This window comes from Labrus bergylta, chromosome 21, assembly GCF_963930695.1.
Source record: "Labrus bergylta chromosome 21, fLabBer1.1, whole genome shotgun sequence".
Lineage (NCBI taxonomy): Eukaryota > Metazoa > Chordata > Actinopteri > Labriformes > Labridae > Labrus > Labrus bergylta.
This window is the reverse complement of record NC_089215.1, coordinates 9,908,131-9,930,070: the sequence shown is the minus strand read 5'-3', so window position 1 is coordinate 9,930,070 and position 21,940 is coordinate 9,908,131. Positions and strand designations below refer to the sequence as shown.

General features: G+C 39.3%; 2 protein-coding genes across 2 annotated transcripts; one reads left to right on the top strand and one right to left on the bottom strand.

Moving 5' to 3' along the window:
• Positions 1 to 73: 73 nt before the first annotated feature.
• gpam (glycerol-3-phosphate acyltransferase, mitochondrial) lies at positions 74 to 17,512 on the bottom strand. Its single transcript, XM_065950066.1, has 21 exons — positions 17,304 to 17,512; positions 13,736 to 13,873; positions 13,442 to 13,561; positions 12,752 to 12,825; positions 11,792 to 11,905; positions 11,452 to 11,601; positions 11,153 to 11,252; positions 10,722 to 10,858; positions 9,888 to 9,987; positions 8,105 to 8,317; positions 7,771 to 7,884; positions 7,386 to 7,471; positions 6,338 to 6,450; positions 5,258 to 5,328; positions 4,518 to 4,785; positions 4,262 to 4,419; positions 4,048 to 4,125; positions 3,776 to 3,913; positions 3,440 to 3,629; positions 3,293 to 3,351; positions 74 to 3,198 (listed from the first exon to the last, which is right to left on the bottom strand). The coding sequence occupies exons 2-21, from the start codon at positions 13,817 to 13,819 to the stop codon at positions 3,082 to 3,084; spliced, it is 2,484 nt and encodes an 827-aa protein (XP_065806138.1). The 5' UTR covers positions 13,820 to 13,873; positions 17,304 to 17,512; the 3' UTR covers positions 74 to 3,081.
• A 1,910-nt stretch (positions 17,513 to 19,422) lies between these two features.
• On the top strand, positions 19,423 to 21,691 carry LOC109997578 (large ribosomal subunit protein eL19). Its single transcript, XM_020652111.2, has 6 exons — positions 19,423 to 19,542; positions 20,509 to 20,615; positions 20,720 to 20,842; positions 21,029 to 21,149; positions 21,244 to 21,354; positions 21,499 to 21,691. The coding sequence occupies exons 1-6, from the start codon at positions 19,538 to 19,540 to the stop codon at positions 21,623 to 21,625; spliced, it is 594 nt and encodes a 197-aa protein (XP_020507767.1). The 5' UTR covers positions 19,423 to 19,537; the 3' UTR covers positions 21,626 to 21,691.
• The last annotated feature ends 249 nt before the right edge of the window (positions 21,692 to 21,940 follow it).

The following is a 21,940-nucleotide window of genomic DNA, read 5'->3' as shown; positions in this document are numbered from 1 at the left end:
GTGTTCAAACTGTATCATATACATTATCTTAAAGAAAAGTAAATATATAAAGAAAAGACACACAAGATACAACTGTTAGTCTATCATTAATTTATTTAAAAACAAAATCTAATAATGCCAATTGTGCTTTCTCTGACAAAGCAAGAAAAAAATGTGACACTTTCATTTTGTAGCTGGTGATTCTTCTTAGAGTAATCACAAGATCTCTGCTCTTGTGTTTTTCATTTTTTTTCTTTTAAGTTACAATCTACAGTGTTCTTTTGGATTTCCACTCAAAATAGCCTGTTAACATGCACAAAAAAAAACAAACAAACAAACAAAAAGACACAACCTAACAACACTACAGTGCATTACAAAGGCACCTGCTCCCCAGGTACAGGCATTTCTTCTTTTATCCTACAAAGTTACATAGTTGCAGAGGGATGTTGTTCGTGTAGCTTCAGCGGCGGTGGGTCTCAAAATTCCCCGTGAGCAGTTCATAAAAAGCGTATCGTATCTGTACCAGCTCCATCGAGTGCTTGATATCACATTGACCTTTTCGAGGGGACAGATGAGATACATTCAAGAGGTAACACGTCATCTCCTAACACACACACAATCAACTTTCTCTGAAACATTATTCACACGCTAGGCTGTAAAATACAATTCTCAGGTTAAGTAGGGCTCACATTGAAGTGTCCGTGATTAAAGGCGGTCAGAGGAAACATGCAGTACAGTACGTAGAGTGGTTTTTATTTTGGCGGAGTGGGGGGGGGGGGGGGGGGGGATTGTACACATTTCACAGGCTCAGAAATGCTCCTCTCATCTCACTCCCATTTAAATAACATACTTTTCTCTCTTTCACATGCTCTGGGTTTCATTCATCAATCCTACAGCACAATATCAGTGATATTTCATACAGACATTTGAAAAACCGCATGAAAATATGCAGTTGAACAATATTAAATGAGGTCGAGGGAAAGCTTTTAAATGAATTGTAAGAAGTAGTGTTGTAGACTCGTCTTTCAATCTTTAAATATGTACCAACAGTTTTCCTTTATTGCCCTGACAGATTGTGAATGTCGATTTTCTAAAATTCACACTACCCGTCTTCACATTATCAATCCGGGATTTCAGTTCTCCTCCAATAATGGGTACAATTTATCAAACTTCCGCTGCCCTTTCAAAATAAACTCCCACTTCATCATCCTGTCAACTCTGCGTACGCCATGATTAACTGTTAATTTATGTTCATGTACAATGCAAAACACAGAGAAACACAAAGTACTGAGTCCTGTAATGTTACTTCTGCAGCTAAATGCACACAGCTGCTGTGCAATGACGTCTTACAATTAAGCTCAATGTTACATGAAGAGTTCTGGTATGTGTCTGATTTTCATGATTCACATTTTATGTTGTTATTTCCAACCTGTCTGGATTTTTTTTTTTTTTTTTTTTAAAGCAACACGTTTCTTTTTCTTTTTTTTTTTTAAAACGACACATACATTTTAGAAGATTATTTTAAACCAACAGGATCAACTTTCTGTTTCAAAATGTGTTTCTATAATTCGTACTGATATTTTTCGGAAAGAATAACTATAAGAAAGACAAACCAAAGACAGATAAACCAGACAGGACTTATGTAACGTTCACTGAAACATCACTGCCCCTCACAGCTTTAAGTAGTAAACAAAGAGGAGCGACCTCTCCTTTCTTCAACACTCCTTCTTTTCTCGACAGTACAACAGAAACACTAGCTCTACTTAAAACATTTTTTTTTTCAGATGGATAACACGATGGATATGTACCATTTATTTTGTACCACACTATGCACCTATATCCAGCAAATGCCCAACCTTTTGAGCAAATGTGTTCTCTACAGCAGTGACGCCAGAACAACTTTTTATACAACAGGTATATAATACAGAAAAAAAAAAAAAAAGATGTAACTCCCAAATGTCTGACCTCCCTGAAAGGCATATGACCACAAAGTGTCTGAACTCTTTGCACTTGAACTGAAGTAGATATAATGGCTGGTATGAAAGCATGTTAAGTGCTGTGCTATGGAACATTCATTGACGAATGAGAAGTATCTAAGAAAACAGAGGTTAACGTCATTTCATCAAAAATGAAGAAAAGAGTAAATGAATGCACTTAGACACTAGTGGTGTGAATGCACTTAACTGTAGATGGTTGTGATTTGAGGCTCGACTGCGACAACTTTTAAAACATACAACTTTGTTGTTTGCCATGAGTATACTTTGCACGGCTTCACTGATTTGCTGCTTCTTTTTTTTTCTTTATATTTCAAATGAGTCACTAACTCTGCTGTTTACTTCACCAAAGCTGTCTACTCTGAATATCGGATTCTGTCAGAAATGTTTGCAAATTAAAATGTGGATATGTACGCATCCTGCAGGAACAGATTTAAAGGTCCTCTATTATTAATATTTAATGACATTAGTGTGCATGGATTTAAATGCACCCACATCACGGATTGTTCTTGTGGACTATGTACAGAGTCTTGTTAGTCCTCAGCCTTTTATCAAACTCCATTTTTGTTTTGACATATCATAATGGAGAGCATTGTAGAGGATACATCAGGTTTACAAACCAGCAGGAACGTAAAAATGCCTTTGTTGTTTATGGTAATATTTACCATTAATTTCTATGCATATTTTGTTCATTCGTACAGACGAAAGGCAGCTTGCTTTGTCGTTACTCCTATAAAAGTTATTCTTATTTACTAAGCTGCTCGGGTTTATTTTGTGATAGTTTAAAATTTTGATCTTATTAAAACCTCATGACTTCACTGCCAAAGTTCCCCAAATAGAAGGTGATCCCGAGAGGAACCCCTTCAAAGAGCGATACATGGGTTTTATCAGCTGCGCAGTTTTAAGACAGGGAGTCTTAAACCGCGACAAAAAAGGGGAAGACTGGCTTCAAGTCTCTTCCGGCAAACAGCTAACAGCGACTGTTACATGAAGGCACTTCCTGGTAAAGCTTTCCACAGAGTAGCACCTGTGATCGTGTAGAAGTAACCAGTTAAAGCCCTTTGTTGGAAGGAGCCTGGGGTCTGAGCTGGACTGGAAGGGGTCTCGGTCACAACAGGGTGAAACCTAAGATGTACTGCAGGAGTTTGTTCCGATTGGCCTGAGGTAGAAAAGTGCTGCTCAGCTCCAGAGACGTCACCTTGTTCTCTCTTCTTTCCTTCAGGACCTACAGAAAATCACAACACAGAAAAATCAACACCAACAACATGGTGTTCATAAACTGTTTAAACACAGTTCGACAGTGTTAAACACACTCTTACCCCAAGCTCTTTGAATGTCCTCACTGTGTTCTTGACCAAGTAATGAGTTGCACTTTCACCTAGACAAAATAGAGAACAAGGACATTTGACTCTCATGAAACCTTTTTATAGAGTGTGGTTTATACGAGGGAAATAATGCAGCATTACCATAAGCAGCTACTCCTCTCTCTGTGCGAGTGAGCAGGTATCTGAAGAGCCTCTGGGTGTAGTCGGACTCAGCCATTGGCTGACTAAGACTGTGGACGAAGATGGCCGCCCCACTGTAGGCCTCGAGGACCGGGCTGAGCAGTCGCTGTAGGAAGATGAAGAACTCCTGGGGCTCTGCGGCAACGCTCACCTGTTTGTAAAAAAATATTAAAAAGAAGGACTTTGCCATTACTGAATGTTGCCTGATCAGATTTAACTTAAAGCAAGTTCCAGAAGGGTTGCCATAGTGTTGGCTCTGTTTGTTAAACTAAGAAGATCAAAGTAAGTATATCTGACCTTTAAATAACGATCTCTCTGCTCCTCTCCAAAGTCACTGTCCTCGTCCTCCTCGTCACTTCTCCAGGAGAGGGGCTCAGGGAACTTTTTGGGCCAAAGTTCATCTGTGGGGCTGGGACTCAGCTCCTCTTGGTCCTCCTAACACACAAACACACATTAAACCATCTTCACTATGGAAACAACCACTTCTAGTCATCATAGTTAACAGCACATCCTAAAATGTTGCCAAGACTAAGGGCGGTCAGGTCAAGCTTTTGTACTTGTACACTGACCTCTGCCACATAGAGAACTCCATACTGGATCAGCCGGGTCACTGCATCATGAAACACCTGGTAGATGGTCTGACAGGGCTGTGGGACAGAGAGGAGGAGAGGGAGAGACGTTTGGAGTTTAGGGACATCACATAGATTTCATCTTATTACCTACTACACTTGCTTTTCTTACAGTGCAAAGTTTAGAAAGATATTGACATTTGGAAGGACTTACTGGTGCCACTGTGACTTCATTGATAAGGAAGTAAGAGAGCCCGGCAGCCTTGCGAATAAGTCTCTCCTGACTTAAAGGGAGACTATGGAGACCATCGGGCTGATTATCCAACTCTGATTCGACGGCCAGCTCTCGCTGCAGTGACAGGATGCTGCAAGCTGGAGAGAAAGAAATGGAATGAAGGTGGATTCTAACTTTGACATAAAGCGATACATCAGAAAGACACAGAGCACAAGAACCTCTAGGCTCGACATACCGATGATTGCATCAGAAATGAAGACGTGGAAAAGGCAGTTGCTGTAGAAGTTGAGCTCAAAAAGCGCAGGTACAGTTTGGCTGGGTGCGATTGTGAACTCTCCGTTGCGGTTTGCACAGCTGGTCACGTTGACGCAGTTACCCAGCAGGTGGAGGGCACGCATGACCACATCTTCCGAGTTCCCTGAAAAGCCCAGATCAAAGTCCCTGGACAGGATCTCCTCCTTCATGTTGAAGAAGTCCTCTACCAGCTTAGACAGCACAACTCCCTGGAGGAAAACAAAAGAGTTTAAAAACAGAAACATAGATCATATCAAGAAACTGTTGACTCCATGAATATTTAAAACAATAAATCTCAGCTTGTGTTATCTGCCGCAAAGGCCAAATCCTCAGGACATAAAGACTATTTCAGTAATTGTTCTCTGCTGTAACTCACTTACATCAGTGTGCCTGCAGAGGGCAGATAGTCCCCACTAATGTACAGAGGAGATTAGATAGGATGCTGGAGGAGTGAGATCTCTAACAGAGAGAGACATTCATTACTACCAAGCACAGCTCTGACATTTGGATCACCTTGGTGTAAGGGAGGGAAAGTGATTGTCAAGAGGCTGATGAAAAGGAGGAAATGAGAAACAAAAGAGAGTAGAAAACTGAGGAACAGAGGGAGGGAAAGAAAGGAAAGTGGGTGCAGCTTACAGAGTAAGAAATTATTGAGCGGACATGAAAGATAGCCAGGCTTACCTGTCTGTGTCTATACAGCAGCAGGCAGGCTACAATGTGTGTGGACATGATGGCTGAGGTCTTGTTTGCCGCTGTAAGGTAAGAAGAAAAGAGCATGTACTATAATGACCAACAAACAACAGACCCAAGAAAGCATCAAAGCAGAAACCACCTGAAATTGAGCAGTATGTTTATCTAAGTCTAAGAGCAACACTATACAGCTGGAGATAACCTGAATACATTTCTCCATTAAAAACAGCAGAAAATAAATAAAAAATATAAATTAATTAATAATAAAGAACAAGTCAAATAAAGCAATGTACCAGGTTTTGTTGTGTAATTAAGCGGTGATTTAACTTTTAATGAACACGGGGTAAAATATCAGAGGCTATAATCATATTAAAAAGAGATTAGACCAAGAAAAGAATGGTTGGTGTGTGTGTGTGTGTGTGTATGTGTATGTGTATGTGTATGTGTGTGTGTGTGTGTGTGTGTGTGTGTGTGTGTGTGCGCGCACATGTCTAGCATAAAGGTTACTAGTGGTCATCTTTAGTGTAGTCCAAGGGAGGTGTTAAGCATGTGCGAGCACTGGTACTGCATTCCTCCCCTCTTCAGCTTCTCTGTCCTACCTTTCTTCCTATTGGCTGAAAACAACATGCCATCCAGCTGGATGCTTCCTGATTGGCCGGGGCTAAGAACCAAATAGGCCTAGCGTAGGAGAATGCAGCTGAATGAGCTGGGGAGAACCGGTTTCTGCAGTGCTACCACGGGGCAAAAAAAAAAGCCCTTAGCGATGTGAAGCGGATGGACTGATGCTGTGCTGTGTTAGATTTCTATTAATGAAGGCAGTATGATGGATAGCATTTCAGGAGCACTGCCTTTAAAGAGCAGGTGCAACTTTAGAATAGGGAGAAAATGAGACACGCGTGCAGAAAAAAAAAAAAGATACAAGAGATAAAAGAGGAATGCTGAACACAGCTGTGAATGTGCTTCAATAGTGTGATGATTTACAATCTCTGACAATCAACTTGAAATATCAAATAACAATGCAAAGATAAGGGTGTGATAAATGTACTATCTGTGGATGTGTGAATTTCTTACTGAAGAGGACGTGCTTGGCCAAGTTGTTAATGAGTTGTCGCCTCAAGATGTCATCCGGCAGCTCTCTGTTTAACTGCTCCTCCTCCTGTCCCACAAACAGCTGTGCATCAGGCCTGGAAGAATAAAACCTTAACATGTTAGAAGTGTTATGATTGTCTTAACATGTCAGCTTCATATGTTGTGCATCATTTTATTTTTTAAGTGTACAGTTTCAAGCTCTGTTGTTGAGCCGGTGTTGATGAGTTGATTCTGATTGAAAACCACCATGAGAGCTCAAATCCTTAAAGCAAGTCATTTTAATTTTGATTCAATATTTGGATGATGGTTCAGGCTCAGAAAAATCAATAGAAGGGCGCCACAAAGTTTTGGGCTTCCCCTGCGCTCTACTTATTTACATAGTGCCTTTATGATGTGAACAGATTGCTCTTTGTGTCTCTAAAAACACGGAAGCAAGCTTTATGTCCTACTCAATGGGATTTGTTATTTACCATCACCCATCTAGACTTAAGGATGTCTCTGCTTACTGTTTTACTTCTATCAAGATAAAAAAAAAAGTTTTAACAGCATCTGCAGGCACTTTTCTAAAACAGTTCTTTCAGTCGCCTCTACTTGCACTGGATCTGAACTCGTGACTTTGGACCAAGCTGGGTTTGAAGAGTTGCTGTCCTTTTTGGACGTACTGTTTCACTGCATCAGTTTTATTAAGAAGGGACAGCGCTAATCTGAAGTGACCCATGCCTGTGTACACTCAAGTGCTGTGCTCACATAGCAGACCCCGCTGTGAAGTGGGAAGAGGGAGAGGTCAAGTCTGCGACACATGGGTTCATGATATTGCAGGTGGGACTGTAGGGCTGCTGGTTTGTGCTGATATGCACAAACATATCTCATTCTGTTTGTTAGAATGAGACGTGTGTGTGTGTGAGTGTGTGTGTGTGTGTGTGTGTGTGTGTGTGTGTGTGTGTGTGTGTGTGTGTGTGTGTGTGTGTGTGTGTGTGTGTGTGTGTGTGTGTGTGTGTGTGTGTGTGTGTGTGTGTGTGTGTTGTCTTACTGAGCAGATATAATGGTGGGCATCAATGTGTGTTCCAGAGACACAGAAGGTTGAATATGACGGTTTCTCTGGCTGTCGAGGTACTCCTACATTTGACACACAAATAATGATTTAAAATACCAAACTCAGACAGAAAGATTAGCAGGTGATGGGTTTAGGATTTCTATGAAATGAAACCTAATATTATTCAATGAATTCAATGAATTCAATGAAAGCCCTTTTTCAATACACCAAGGAAAGTTTAAAATTACATTTTCTGATTCCCACATTTTGCAGCTCTTGAGTATCTTTTGATGCTCTAAAAGCTTAGAGTTACAACAACAACTCCTTCACAGTTTTAGCTTCTGTGTAACAAGCTCCACATATGTAAGTCTGTAAGAATCACCTTTAGGGAGAAGGGCTGGTTAAAATCCACCCGGACACAGCCGTAGTTCTTCCTCAGCATCCTGAACACTCCACATGCTATCCCCCACAGACTCTCATTCTTCTTAGGTTTGCCCTGGTAAGATTCAGAAGTTTAGATTGTTACAAAAAAAAAAAGATAATCATCCCAACAATTTATGGTTTGAGTCATCCAATAATACCCTTGATGTACAATCTTAAAAAACAAGTTCTACTAATAACATGAATTCTAAAACCTCTTCTCTGTTCTTTTGAAATATAAAGAAGAAACTTTTTTTTTTGTCTAACAAAACAACACAAAACATTTAAACACTTACCAGCTGCTCACTATTGTAGTTGCCCTCAATAATACGATCATAAGAGATGCCAACTGGCACAACCAGTACATCTGGGATTGACCCAGTGCACAGTGCGTCTACGACGATGGACAGCATGCCTGCACGTGCTGTGGATGGCTTACCGCTGCGGGAGCGGGTACCCTCCAGGTAGACCTCCAAAAACTGATGCTGACGCAACAACTCTTCAGTGTACTGAAAGAAGATTAAAAAAAAACAAAAAAAAACAGAGCAAAGTATTAACGATTAAAAGAAAATAGTTCAATTGAATGTGAAATGTAAGATAATTAAAGCGCATTAAGGGCAAAAGACTTTTGTGGATAAAGTTATTAGCGGGTTATGTTTTCGACATGGTTGAGTGAAGGTTTTCGCAGCTGTGTGCATGCAGTACGAGGTTATGAACGGTCAGAACATTTTGACCCCCAAACACACTGCAGGGAACTGGGCAAAAGCCAAAGCAGCCCTGTTGAGTACAGTGCGCACGCAGCTGTCTCTTGCTATGTAGACACATTTGAGAGGAGAAGCGTTGTCCTGAAATGGACACTCGGCTGTGGCGTATAGAGAAAGCTGTGTAAAGGACAGAGAATCAGGTTCAGCTTATAGAAGAGCACCTGAAAGTACAGAAACATGTATTTTTTGCTTGCTTGCCTTTCAGCCTATGAAGAGGTCTGTCCAATGAAAGGTCTGTGGACAACACAGGCAGGACAGATTAAGATCTTTAACTCTATGGTATAAAAGGTGTCCATTTTTCACAATTACAGTAGCAAACTTGTCTCCTACTTCTTGTACGCCTGGTGGGATGTGTGGTAAAACACTCAAAGTATAAAGTCACAGTTTCCAGTTACTCGTGTCCCCTGATGATAACTCTTATCTTAAAGCCTTCATGCATGCTAATCTTAGCGGTACAAAAGGCAGCCTTTGTTGTGTTTATTACTCTCAACACTCCTATCCAAACTCCAAACATACACATTAACAGCTATTCTAAACTCTGTTAGGCAGGCATAATAAGGCAAATCCTTTAAGCAGCCTAGACGTTTTCTTAGTAAGCACGCTTACTGTAGAAACATCACGCCACAAGTCGCTCCTGATGATAAGCAATAATATTAACATAAGCAGTCATTAACTTATATTCTACTTCAGGTTTCCTCGTTGGTCTCATTTAATTGGTCTCTTGAACAATAACCAGAGCACTGACATTTTACATTACATCGACTTACACGACTTATAAATATGATTTAGAGGTAGAATACATCTATCTATGGTCCTAGAACAGAGCTGAAGTGACAGCTGACATTATAATATGAGCTGGATGTAGGTTTGTTAGTTCAGTGAAGCAAAGCGTTCTATCTCAGCCAAACACTATCCTACTTTCACAGCTGCATTTTTAGGGGAGTTTAGACAAGTTATACAGACATTACTAGAAGATAGGAGCAGTGTTAAACAAAAATAAAATATAAACGTAATTAAAAAACTGAGTCATAACTATGTGCAAAGACAGTGAATGTAGAGCGTGTCTTAAAAAAATGAAGACTATAATAAAAGAAAAAGAGCTGGGCTAACATTATGCAAGGAGGGCTTTTAACTCTGCTTCACTCAAGAATGAAAAGAGCGCATAGAGCAGAAAAGCACCAAGACAACCTACAGTTACATAATAAATCATGCTAAGAAAAAAAAAAAAACACTCCCCACAGCAAATCAACTGAATATAGGAACAGTATGTGAAACTTGCCTCTGTGCTGAAAATAAATAGACATTTGGGACTTACTGCTTGTAACAGGGATCTGTACAGAATGTCTTTCTTTCCATCCCCCGTGTCCTCCATTTTTCGTCGTATGAAGAAGCCTCCAAGTTTACGGATAAGAGTGCTGGAAAAAAAAAAAAGTTTGATAAAGTAGCTTCAAGCTGCAGTGAATCAGAGATCGTATAATTTTATTTGGCTGAACACATAAAGTCTACTGCAATCAATAAATGGCATTTTCAACACTAATAAAGTCGAGTTATTACTGCAACTCAATAACTATGGTGTAACTTTGATTAGAGTATCATTGTACTGCAGGGTTTGATTTGAATATCCTGTAGGATTCAAACATCTAAAGCTGTGTTGCATTCGTTCCTCTCTTAACTTATCTTTGATAATTTGTTTTTTGAACCCTCAGATTTCTCTGATATTTTCAGTATCTCTGATGAAGAATTTTTTAAAATAATTTCCTAAATATTTTCTGTCTACTGTGGACTTCGTGGACTTCACAAAGCATTAGAAAGTGATTCATTTTTTGGTAAAGATGGTCCAGGTATTAAAGATCAGTTTTTTAACATAGTATACCATTTGAAGGATGTTCTCAACCTGTTGCAAGCTGCCTGCCTGCCTGCCTGCCTGCCTGCCTGCCTGCCTGCCTGCCTGCCTGCCTGCCTGCCTGCCTATCCTAAAGTAAAATCAGAAAAAGTCTTGAGGATGTCTTGTTAAATTAGCTTTCATTCCTCTCTGATTCACTTCAGAGGATTTCCCTTTCTTTTGATATCAAACTGATGTTTGTGTTTTTGCGTGTGGCGAGCAGAAATAGACCTTATTTTCAGATCAAACTTGACGTGAGGCTTTTACCTGAGGATGGGGATGCTTAGGTTGTTCCCAGCAGCAATGTGTGGGGCTTTGATGTTGTGACAGAAAAGGATCAAGGTGATGAGCAGGTAGTCAATGTGGGATTTGTGAACAGGCAGGAACACCATGGGAACATTTTGCTGTAAAGACGATCCGGAGAGATTTTTAAATAAACAGTGTTTCAACATGCAGATGGATTTGTACAGTAGGAGAACAACAACTGTGTACAATATTTGATCTCACGTGAATATTCTATAAATTTACCCTGCTGCATCATACTGTGTTAATACTATAAAACAGTTCTGAACACAGCCTAAAACACTTTGAACAAAAATAAATATGCATCTTATTGTGTCAGTTTTCAATACTATTAGTGAAGTAAATCTTAGTCACTGACCGTGTCACACACAAAAAGAAAAATTAATCATGCTGACCTCTGTAGCAGCTTTCTTGACCATTTCCAACTGGCCCTTGTGGATCTGGATGCTCCAGAAGAAACCATTAAAGAGCCTCAGGAGGACCCATCCTGTCAGCCTGAACAAAATGGAGAGCAAGGATATGAGAGGATGTGAATGAAATCAATTCTAGTGCATGCCTCAGGTGTACTTTACTCTTTTTACATAATACTGACTGCAGTTCAATAACAAAGTCCTAATCAGGATTTTAATTAACCAAACTATTCCTATAAATAAGGAAAGACTAACTAAGGTAATTTGTAGTATACAGTATGTACCTGATAAAGGCTGGTGAAATGTTGGCCACCATCTCCTGCAGGAAGGCTCTGGCTTTCTGCTTCACTTTGCTAACAGCTTTAAGCTCCTGGCCAGGTTTGCTGGCTGCAGCGTCGAAATCTGTGGCTACAGTCAAGATAGCATTCTCCACCCTGCAGAAGACCAAAAGACAAAAGGTAAGGATGTGTGTTGCAGCATTCAAACACCAAATTGCTTGAATTTTTCATATCAAAACTTCACTTTTATACATTTGTCCAGGTTTAGAGTTTAAATCCCGCTGTATACTGTCATGGAGTTCAGCTGCACATTCCTACGCATGTCTCATGTGACGCTGAATCTCACCTGCTATTGTTGAGCACGTTGTCTACCACGTTCCGTGTGAACATGTCCTTGTTCACATCTCTCTCCATGACAAACAGCACATAGCTCAGCCTGCGCGCAAGCCAGCCCCGTTGTCTGTATGAGCACAGAGAGACACACACGTTTACAGAGGTCTACGCTAAAAACATCTACAAATAAGACACACTCCTAAATATGCAACTCAATTGCTATGACAATGGATTTATTAACACCTCTATTTGGATTATGTGACATAAGTCTCTGGGAAACCCTCGATCAAAATGTCCCTCTCACAAGCTCACACAAACAAACAAACACACACACAGACACACTTAAAGGTATAGTTTAAGAGTTCAGTTTAAGCACTTAACACTAAACTTTGGCCATTGTTGGTTTAAAAGCTGTGTGAGGGGACAAAACTATCAATACTAACTTGTCAATATGGACAAGCCTATCCTGGCTCCAGGCTGTCTCTGTCTACAATGCTTAACAAAACTAGATGTAAACACTTTTCCAATGGAAGTTAAAACATGATGGCACAACTCCTGCATTGAAGTTCCTTAACTTGGACTGCCTTGACTTTCATGGAGCAAGCAGTAAGCATCAAGATTCACACCAAAGTCAAGTTTATTTTGTTTGGGGATGAGGTATGAAGGTGTTTCACTGCTAGGGTTGGTAACTGGATTCAAGTTCCCGGTGTTCAATGACAAACACTTTCAATTATTCATCTATCTACTTTTCCACTGTATTCAACAATAGTTCCCTTGACTTCAAGCCATTTATTATACAAAGGATGTTGAGAGGACAAGCACCTGTCTGCACTGTGTTGTGCTGTGCAGGAGAAGTCAAAGCTCATGCTTTTGTTAGAAGCCACAGTTTAATGGTCATCAGAAGCCAACAAAACAAAAGCTTGATGTGTAGTTGCTAAAGTTCAAAACAAGTACATAGGTTTGCTTTGTTTACCTGGTGTGGGTCTCATTGATGTAGATGACATTGCGCAGTCCCAGAGATGGAATACTGGGGTTGAACAGTCTCTCCTGGGAAGTTAACAAAGACTTAATGAGGATAAGAACTATACAGACTTCAATGATAAACACATCTTCCAAAAAGAGCATTACTATTGATAGGTAATATAAATCGTACATGTGTTTTTTAAGTGCCTAAATCATTATTAGACACTTATTCCAAACAAAAAAAACCCCAACTCATGTCAAGATCAAGTGTACGAGCAGTGGAAAGTGAGACAAAGAGAGTCTGGTCTGAGTTTACACACAGTAGTTCAAAACATGTGCTGGAAGAAATCATCTTGATCCTTGCCATTTCATTTGTTACATTTTCTGCACTTACTTCTAATACTGTACATCTTCCTTACAACAACATTGACAGATGCAAGACTAAAACTCTGGTTAAAAAGTATCTACACATCTATCGTTGGGTTAAAAAGTCAGTCGGATGAACACATATTTTTATTTACTTGCTGAACGTTTTGTTTCTTCAAACATTTCCACCAAAAAAAACGGATTTACTGAGCTGTACGTTGCATATTTATGATTTTTTTTCTTTTGAGTAACAGGGATATCCAATTGTTTTCCAAGAGTCTCATAGATGAACTCATGTTAAGTGTTAATTAGCTGTGTTGCAGTGTAATATTACCCAGCTCTGCGGTGTACACGAGTGACAGCAGCGGCCCACAAAGGGCCTCTTTCTGTTGAGCAGACCCTCCTTCCACGTGCTGGCGACACAGCGCAGGACTGAGGGGCTCGTGCTGCGGTCCTTAAGAGACATTCACACACAAAAGTCATTCAAATGTAAAAGTATCACATGACACTGATCAAGGCATGAGTGTGTGACAAGGTTAAACACCAGTGAGCTGACAAGATGTGAACTGGTGATCTTGCTGTATAATGACTTTACTAAGACAATTGTTGATCTGAGTCTTTCGCTTACCAAGTCCTCATTGGGATGTTTCCAGCGGTTACACCACTGCTCTCCATTGTTGACCTGCAGCAGTAATCCATCAGACACCTCCATCGTCTCTGCTCTCTTTTACTCCCCCGTCAAGATCACACAGCACTAGCTGGCACGCTGTCAAGACATAGTGAAAAAATCTTCTAAATCCAGCCATCACTGCTGGCAATATTTAAGCTTTCATTTTCTGAAGAAGAGAGTTGAACACAGACCAATGGATCATTGTAACAAGACTGAGAAACAAAATTGGTGCATTGGAATGCTCAATACCTGCCAGTCAAATTGGATCACCTTATTACTTCATCGCAGAAATATTTTCATTATTCAACTACAATTCCTTTGAGTCATAGCCATTCACCTTTCAGATGACTTATTCTACTAAATGTCAGTCTGAATATAACAATGTGCTGAAGTTTCTAGACAAAAGATATTCTAGAATAATTTTTCAACTTTATGAAGAAATCATAATGGGTGCGTTAAAATGCATATAACTCTCAGTCATCTGCCTCTGCTCAGCATTTTGAATAAATTGCTGAGCAGGAAGCCATTGTGACTGGACTCCCTTTAACAGGAAAGCCAAAGAAACTCAAAGCTAACAATAAGGAATGCTGATGCGTCACCCAGGGATTAAGAGTTGGGTTGGGACCGTTCCAGTTTGGCCAGATTTTCTAAATATTGTATAATATGGGAGGGTTCCATTGTTTCCCACCTGGACACTTAAGAGTCAACTACCTAATGGGCGGGTCCATTGTGGATCAAGTAACAGAGAATTATTTTTAGCATAAAGTGATTTGCATTACCAGCCCAAACATCAGAGATTGACTTTCTTTTGGGAGAGTGATATTGCTACTTTAAAGAAAAGTTCAATATGCTTAATATCTGCCATATTTTTATCATTAAATATTTTTTACACAAGTGTATAATAGTTTCAGTCAGATTTATACTTGTGAGCTTTTTAAATACAGTACTACTGTGCCACTGTGAACAGTGCAGCTAAGCTTTTCTCATTTGAAGAACTACTCAAACATCTTCTGACACCAAACAACTGACTTCCTTATCTGTAGACTATAATTATTTATTCCTCTTTCAAGACAGATTTGAATAATTTGAGAATAAGGATGAGAATTTATTTTACAACACCTGCAGTATCAATCAACTTAAGGTATATATCACAGAATAACCAGTTTATCACAAGTGAGAAGGTTTGCCTGATTGCCTGTGGATACGAAGCACGAAGGTTTAGTTAAATGTAAAGCAAAAGAGATATTCAAAATGAAAATTTCTGCACATTCACTGACAGCAGACAGCTTTGTTGTGTTACTGCACACTTATGTCTAAAAAAATGTTCCAATTGCTGTAAGGGTTTAAAACTAAATAATTTATCCTGGTCAAATTTCACAAAAGGAACGTTAATTAACGGTTTTTTCGAAGTAAACAAGAAATGGTCCGGATTTGGAGTATAATTGTTGCCTAAAAAATATACTTGAAAAGTTTCTGACTTCTGCTAAGTTAAAAAAAAATCTCAGCGGTAGAGTCAGAGGCTGTTTCTTTAACCATTCATCGAAACCAAAGTGTGCAAGCGTCTGGGCCCAAAATTTCTATAAAAAAAGTATGTTATTTCCATTGTCCCCATGTAGTTCCCCCGTTTTTTCCCCCCAACTTATAAGCAGGTGAATGATGAGGTAAATCCTTTGGAAGACATTGTTTTATTTTGGTTGTTTCTCCCCCAACATTACAAATTTAATAGCAGGTGTTGGTTTCAAGGCAGGTGTCTGGAGTCTGGATTGACTTGGCCTAAACAGGCCTAAAACAACATACCCTGTACACTGTACGACGGCAAGGTTTAACTTCTACCAATTTGTCATTTTTTACATGTATCTTTAGTTTCCTTTTCTGACTCTAACACTTAAGAGATTAAAAAGGTTATTTATAAAAAAAAGCCCATAGTAATCAGTGCCTCTTGTTAGTTTTGAAAAAGGTTAGTGAGCTTTTTTTAAGAATAAATATTTACACACCAAACACTGTGGAACACATGTGCTGGAAAAGAGGAAGATCTATCTTTCAGTTATTAAAAAGTCTGCGGTAGTATGCAGTCATGAAAGACCCATGGCAAAAAAAAAACGTCTCCTCTACTGATGGTGGGTTGTTGTAGTGTTGTCGTGGAGGTGGTGGTGTAGGTGATACGCACACTGATGAGGGGAAACTGGTTTTTAAAAAAAGGGGTCATTGACCGGCAGTACTACTCTTGATGGGGTGACTTTGTTGGAAGCAAAACAAAGATGTTGAGGAATGAGAAGCTGGGGGGGGGGGGGGGGGATTAGGTAACAGGCGATAGCAGGCCATAATGAAACCCTGAAAGTTTCCATGGACGTTGATGAAAGCACACCATATGTCACTTTTTCCCCCCTTATCTTCAAATCGGATAACACATCATAACAATGATTTCTATTAGGCTGATCTCAGATCTTAACACACAGATATCACAAGAGATTAGTGAAATACATTCTTCAAACAACTTGATGGGGAGGAGAAACACTGCAATGCCACGGTCTCCTAATCGTAGAATTGTATTGGGCAACTACGAGTATTTAATGTTTAAATCTGGTATAATACTCCACTAAATCACCTTACATTTGATTTGACAAAAACACCCCTGTTCTCTCACACACACACACACACACACACACACACACACACACACACACTGCACACCACTAGGTTAATCCGTCACTAAAGCTCCAAGCTGTCTGCAATAAGCAGGTCATACAGGAGTGTGTGTGTGTGTGTGTGTGTGTGTGTGTGTGTGTGTGTGTGTGTGTGTGTGTGTGTGTGTGTGTGTGTGTGTGTGTGTGTGTGTGTGTGTGTGTGTGTGTGTGTGTGTGTGTGTGACAGATGGGGTGTGCAGACAACAATGGCACAAACAGGACAGTCTGATGTCTGGCTTGATTAGAAAGTAACGCAGATGTATTTTTCCTAGCACTAAAATATCCTCCCAACCCGTGTTAAAGCTCTACATTTAGACATAAGTTATATTTAACCGTATGCTCTTCGGTTTCTGTCACCGTCTCCGGCACATCGCATGTCATGCTGCCGAGCCTCATGATGCAAACCTGACGTGAGGGATTTAAAGGGACATATATCCACCCAATGTGAAGTGTCTGTCCTTAGACACCATTACAGTCCATGTTAGAAACATTCATCACAGAATGTCTAAAGTTACATTTATTCACGTTGCTGAAACAGACAAGACAAGCCAAGGTTAGGTGTAAAAAAAATAGGCAAGTGGGTCTCTTGAACCCCAATGTCAACGTAAAGTTAACCGGCTTGCACGAGGTTACGCCACTTAAACCAACCTCGTGGTGTTTTTTTAAGCTTTTGTCCAGGCACACATTATGTTATCGTGTTTGCTGACGTTACATTACAGTACATTATTTTCATGGCGATGCACACGCGGCTTTAGCAATCGGTTCATTTTTATGTAGCTTAGCTTCTAGCCTGCTACCCAAGCTCGCGAGAACAAAAAAAAAAGAAAAAAAACCCTCCTTACCTTGAATGTTGAATTAATACGCTGACTCATGTCTCAAAAATAAACTCGACGACGAAACTAAAGAAAGCCGCTGGGTCCTCCTTTCGTTGCCCTTGTGTATCCTCCACAGGGCTCCCACTCTCCTCCGAGGAAGAGGACGATGCTGCTCTGTCAGAGAGAAGATGTGTGTGACAGGAGCTCTGTTGTTTTGGTGGCTCGGTGAACTACCAGTGGTGTCGTTTCGCCGGCCGCCAGCAGGGGGCAGTGCTGCGGTGTCATTTCGCCGGCCGCCAGCAGGGGACAGTGCTGCGCCGATCTGATCAGACAGCTCTGCATTTATCACCCTGATCATATTTCAAGTTTCAATAATAAAAAATAAAAAAACCTGTCTGGATAATTTGATCCCTTCGTTGTATTTTTAATGTTTTACTTAAGGCATATCTCTTTCAGTTTGTAGTTAAATCATGTGATATTTTATATTTATATGTTTTATATTCGTTTCTTTAACTTAAAGATAAGTCAAGTCAAATGTATTTATAAAGCACATTTAAAAACAGCTACAGCTGACCAAAGTGCTGTACAATACATTAAAAAAAGAAAAAGCAACTTCAGGTCACAACGTCCACAAGAGAGAAATATTTATATGTATACATGTATACAAATAAAAAGAAAGAATATATAAAGAAAGCAACAAAATAAAGAAAGCAACAAAGGAACCTGAAAGAAATGGTCTATTCCGGACCAGGGGACTCAAATGCTAAAATATAAAAGTATGTCTTGAGACAGGACTTAAAAGAGTCAACAGAGTGTGCAGACCTGATTGAATGAGGGAGGCTGTTCCACAGTTTAGGGGCTTTTATTGAAAAGGCCCTATGGTAAAGATAAAGATAAACTTTATTGATCCCCGTGGGGGAAATTTGTGCATTACAGCAGCTCAAGAAAACATGGGATGGGAATATAATTATAAAAAATAAAAATAGAAGTTAAAAATCAAATCAAACATATTTACATCAGTTAAATAAAAAATACAACCATAGGATAATATGTCCTCAGTTCAGGTTAAATCACTTCACACCTGTTAATTTCAGCCTCCAGTTTGTTTACTACTGTCAGTGTTTTACTCCATCAGCTTTGATGACAAATTAAGAGAGTTTGATGTGATTCTAAGTTTAGCCAGGAGTGTTTGCAAATTGGTATCAGAGACAGGAATATAATTATTAAAAATAAAAATAGAAGTTAAAAATCAAATCAAACATATTTACATCAGTTAAATAAAAAAATGCAATAATGGAAAATTACACAGTAACTACACTGGAAAGAGTTGTTGTTATTAAATAAAATACACACAGTGTGTAGCATGAGGTGGTGATGCTGTTAAAGAGTCAATACTGTCAATATTGTTATATGTCAATATGTTATGTCAATACTGTCCATTTACGGCTCTGTTTTTGCACATTTACATTTAATCTTTCATATTTAATATGCAACCATTTACGGCTCTGTTTTTGCACATTTACATTTAATCTTCCTATTTAAGAATAGTAATGCTTAGTTAAATCCTGGTTGTATATATTCACATTCTTAGTTTTTATATGTTAAGTACTTATTTACTTTGTATTTAATATTATATTATGTTTAGATTTACTAACATTGTATTTTTTACTCATATTGTGTGTTGGATAACCTGCTGCTGTAACGCCACAATTTCCCAGTTTAGGATCAATAAAGTAATTCTATTCTATTCTATTTAAAGACAAAAAAAGGATTGACTGTAATGTGTGTGTTATATGTTGTAAAAACTGAACCAAATTGCCCAGATACAATGCCATTTGCATTATTTTACAAAACACAGAAACCTACATAAGCCGCACACAGTCCAACGCAATTTAGTTAGTAGAAACAAATACAAATACAATACAACACAAAATTGTTTTAAAATGTCAATGCATAAATTCTGTGTATGCAATGCGCCATCTAGTGGTCGAATATTTGCAGTACAATCTATTTGGAATGTACCACTGTGCTACTGTGGGGGTGATCCATTGTGAACATTTAGTATGAAATAGAGCTAAATAAATTGAAAGACACTGCATGTGTTTCCTTTTAACGAAGTTTGAATACGTCCTGTAACCACTCATCATTTATCAACGTTCACATATTTTATACGACCACGGTTTACTCACCAATGGCGTTAGCTATAATGGTAGGGCCTCAGACTTTCTAGTTCCTCCGATTCTGTCAGGCTTACGGCAGCCATGAGGTAAGCGACCTAGATTATAGACATTAATATTGGAGTTTTTATTCTTAGCCTACCATTTACTTTGTATTAAACAGTTGTTATATAAGGAAAATGGGTTGGTTGGACTGCTGTACTTAGATTTAAGCCGCTCAATTCTTCAAAAATGTGTGTAGGGCCTATGTTTGGTGAGCTAAGTTGCTAAATTAACCCAGACATGTCAAAACATGTTAACATTGGAGCGACACCACGGGGGTCCTTGCGTCATACCATAACAATAGTGTTTATAGCGTGATTGTAAATGTTTTCTTATCGCAATCTGATCAACAATGTTATCTATTAAAAGTATCTTAACTAAGAGAATATTGTTAGTTTATTCATTTCATGTGCGTAGTGGATCCTTACACTTGTCTGTCAGTCTGGAGGAGTGGCTCGTATTATTTCTGTCAAGCACTTAAAATATGTGCTGAAATATGATAGTCTCAGGACAACTTAATGACAACCATAGGATAATATGTCCTCAGTTCAGGTTAAATCACTTCACACCTGTTAATTTAAGCCTCCAGTTTGTTTACTACTGTCAGTGTTTACTCCATCAGCTTTGATGTGATGTGAAGTTCAGCCAGGAGCTTTTGCAAACTGGTATCAGGTGTTGCCAAACGAGTAAAGGTTATGCTCATCTGACAATAAAGCCATGTGATAGTTCAAAGTATTAAACTAGGAATTTTAACAGATCTGTTTTTTTTTGGTTTCTTTTTGTTGAAATGTTCTGGTGTGTGTGCACTTGTAGATGTATTGAAGATCATGTAAAGCGTTTATAACATATAATGTCTTGACAGGGATTTTGACTCCCAGTAACCACACAGTTTAAAATGTCATTAACAAATTAGATTAAACAATTCTTGGTTGAGTTCATTGAGTCTTGCAGGCTCCTTGCTGCAAATATTAAACTTCCTACCAAACAAATATGTTTCTTTCCTGTTTATTCAGCATGCTCAGGCTCCAGAAGCGCTTGGCGTCCAGCGTCTTGCGCTGTGGCAAGAAGAAGGTGTGGCTGGATCCAAATGAAACCAATGAGATTGCCAATGCAAATTCTCGTGAGTTTTTTTTTTTTTTTTTTTCTAACTTTTCTTTGAAGGGTTCTCTGTCTGTGTATTTGTTTGGTCTTGGCTCCATAATCAAACATCTTTATTGCACACAGGCCAGCAGATCCGAAAACTGGTGAAGGATGGATTGATCATCAGGAAACCTGTGACAGTTCATTCCCGTGCTCGTTGCCGCAAGAACACTTTGGCACGCCGGAAGGGACGTCACATGGGTTATGGTGAGTAATTAATTTACAAGTCATGTTCATCATTAAAATACTTTACAAATGACTTTTACAGTCAATCATTTGCTAGAATATTTTAGTACAGGGATGTAGATGCAGTCTATGTATGTCTGCTGTCTTAATAAAATATTGGACCCACTTTATGGCGGTAAATTTAATTCACCATTCTCCCCCTGCCAGGTAAGAGAAAGGGTACAGCTAATGCTCGTATGCCAGAGAAGTTGACGTGGATGCGGCGCATGAGAATCCTGCGTCGTCTCCTTAGGCGCTACAGGGAGTCCAAGAAAATTGACAGGCACATGTAAGTGTGAACGTCTGTGTGTTATTGGGGAATTAGTCAGTGTGTAGTTTTAGAAGAGGCATCAAAACGTTCTGAGGAATTTTGTTTCCTTTAGGTACCACAGTCTCTATCTGAGGGCCAAGGGTAATGTCTTCAAAAACAAACGCATCCTGATGGAGCACATCCACAAACTGAAGGCAGATAAAGCTCGCAAGAAGCTTCTCGCGTGAGTTTCTATACTTTATTGGTGTTTTTGAGATATCACATATATTTGGAAAAAAAACAACAATTTGATATTTTTACAAAATTAGATTGTTGTGTAAATTAATTTTCATCTGTTTCCGCCTTCCCTTACACCCCCCCCCCCCAGTGACCAGGCTGAAGCTCGCCGCTCAAAGACAAAGGAGGCCCGCAAACGCAGAGAAGAGAGACTCTTGGCCAAGAAAGAAGAGCTCATCAAGACTCTGTCAAAGGAGGAGGAAACTGCAAAGAAGTGAATCTAAACTCAAAGTTTTTCATCAAAGACTCCCCGTTTTCTTGTTAATAAATTTGGTTAAAAGAGACTGCCTTTGTTAAGTGATTGCTTTCTCTCTGTTGAGCTCTTTTGTAGTTGTCCATCATGGTGTTTTTTTTAGTTGTTTTTTTTTACCTCAAAGCAAAGGAGAAAGAAGCATCCTCTAACACCCACTTTTTCTACTGTTGGTAGATATTAACACTATTTCATCGAAACGTTAGTTTTTTTTCATCATCGGTCCTGGGGGGACATGGCCTTCTCCATTGTTGCTCCCACCCTCTGGAACTCACTCGCTAAA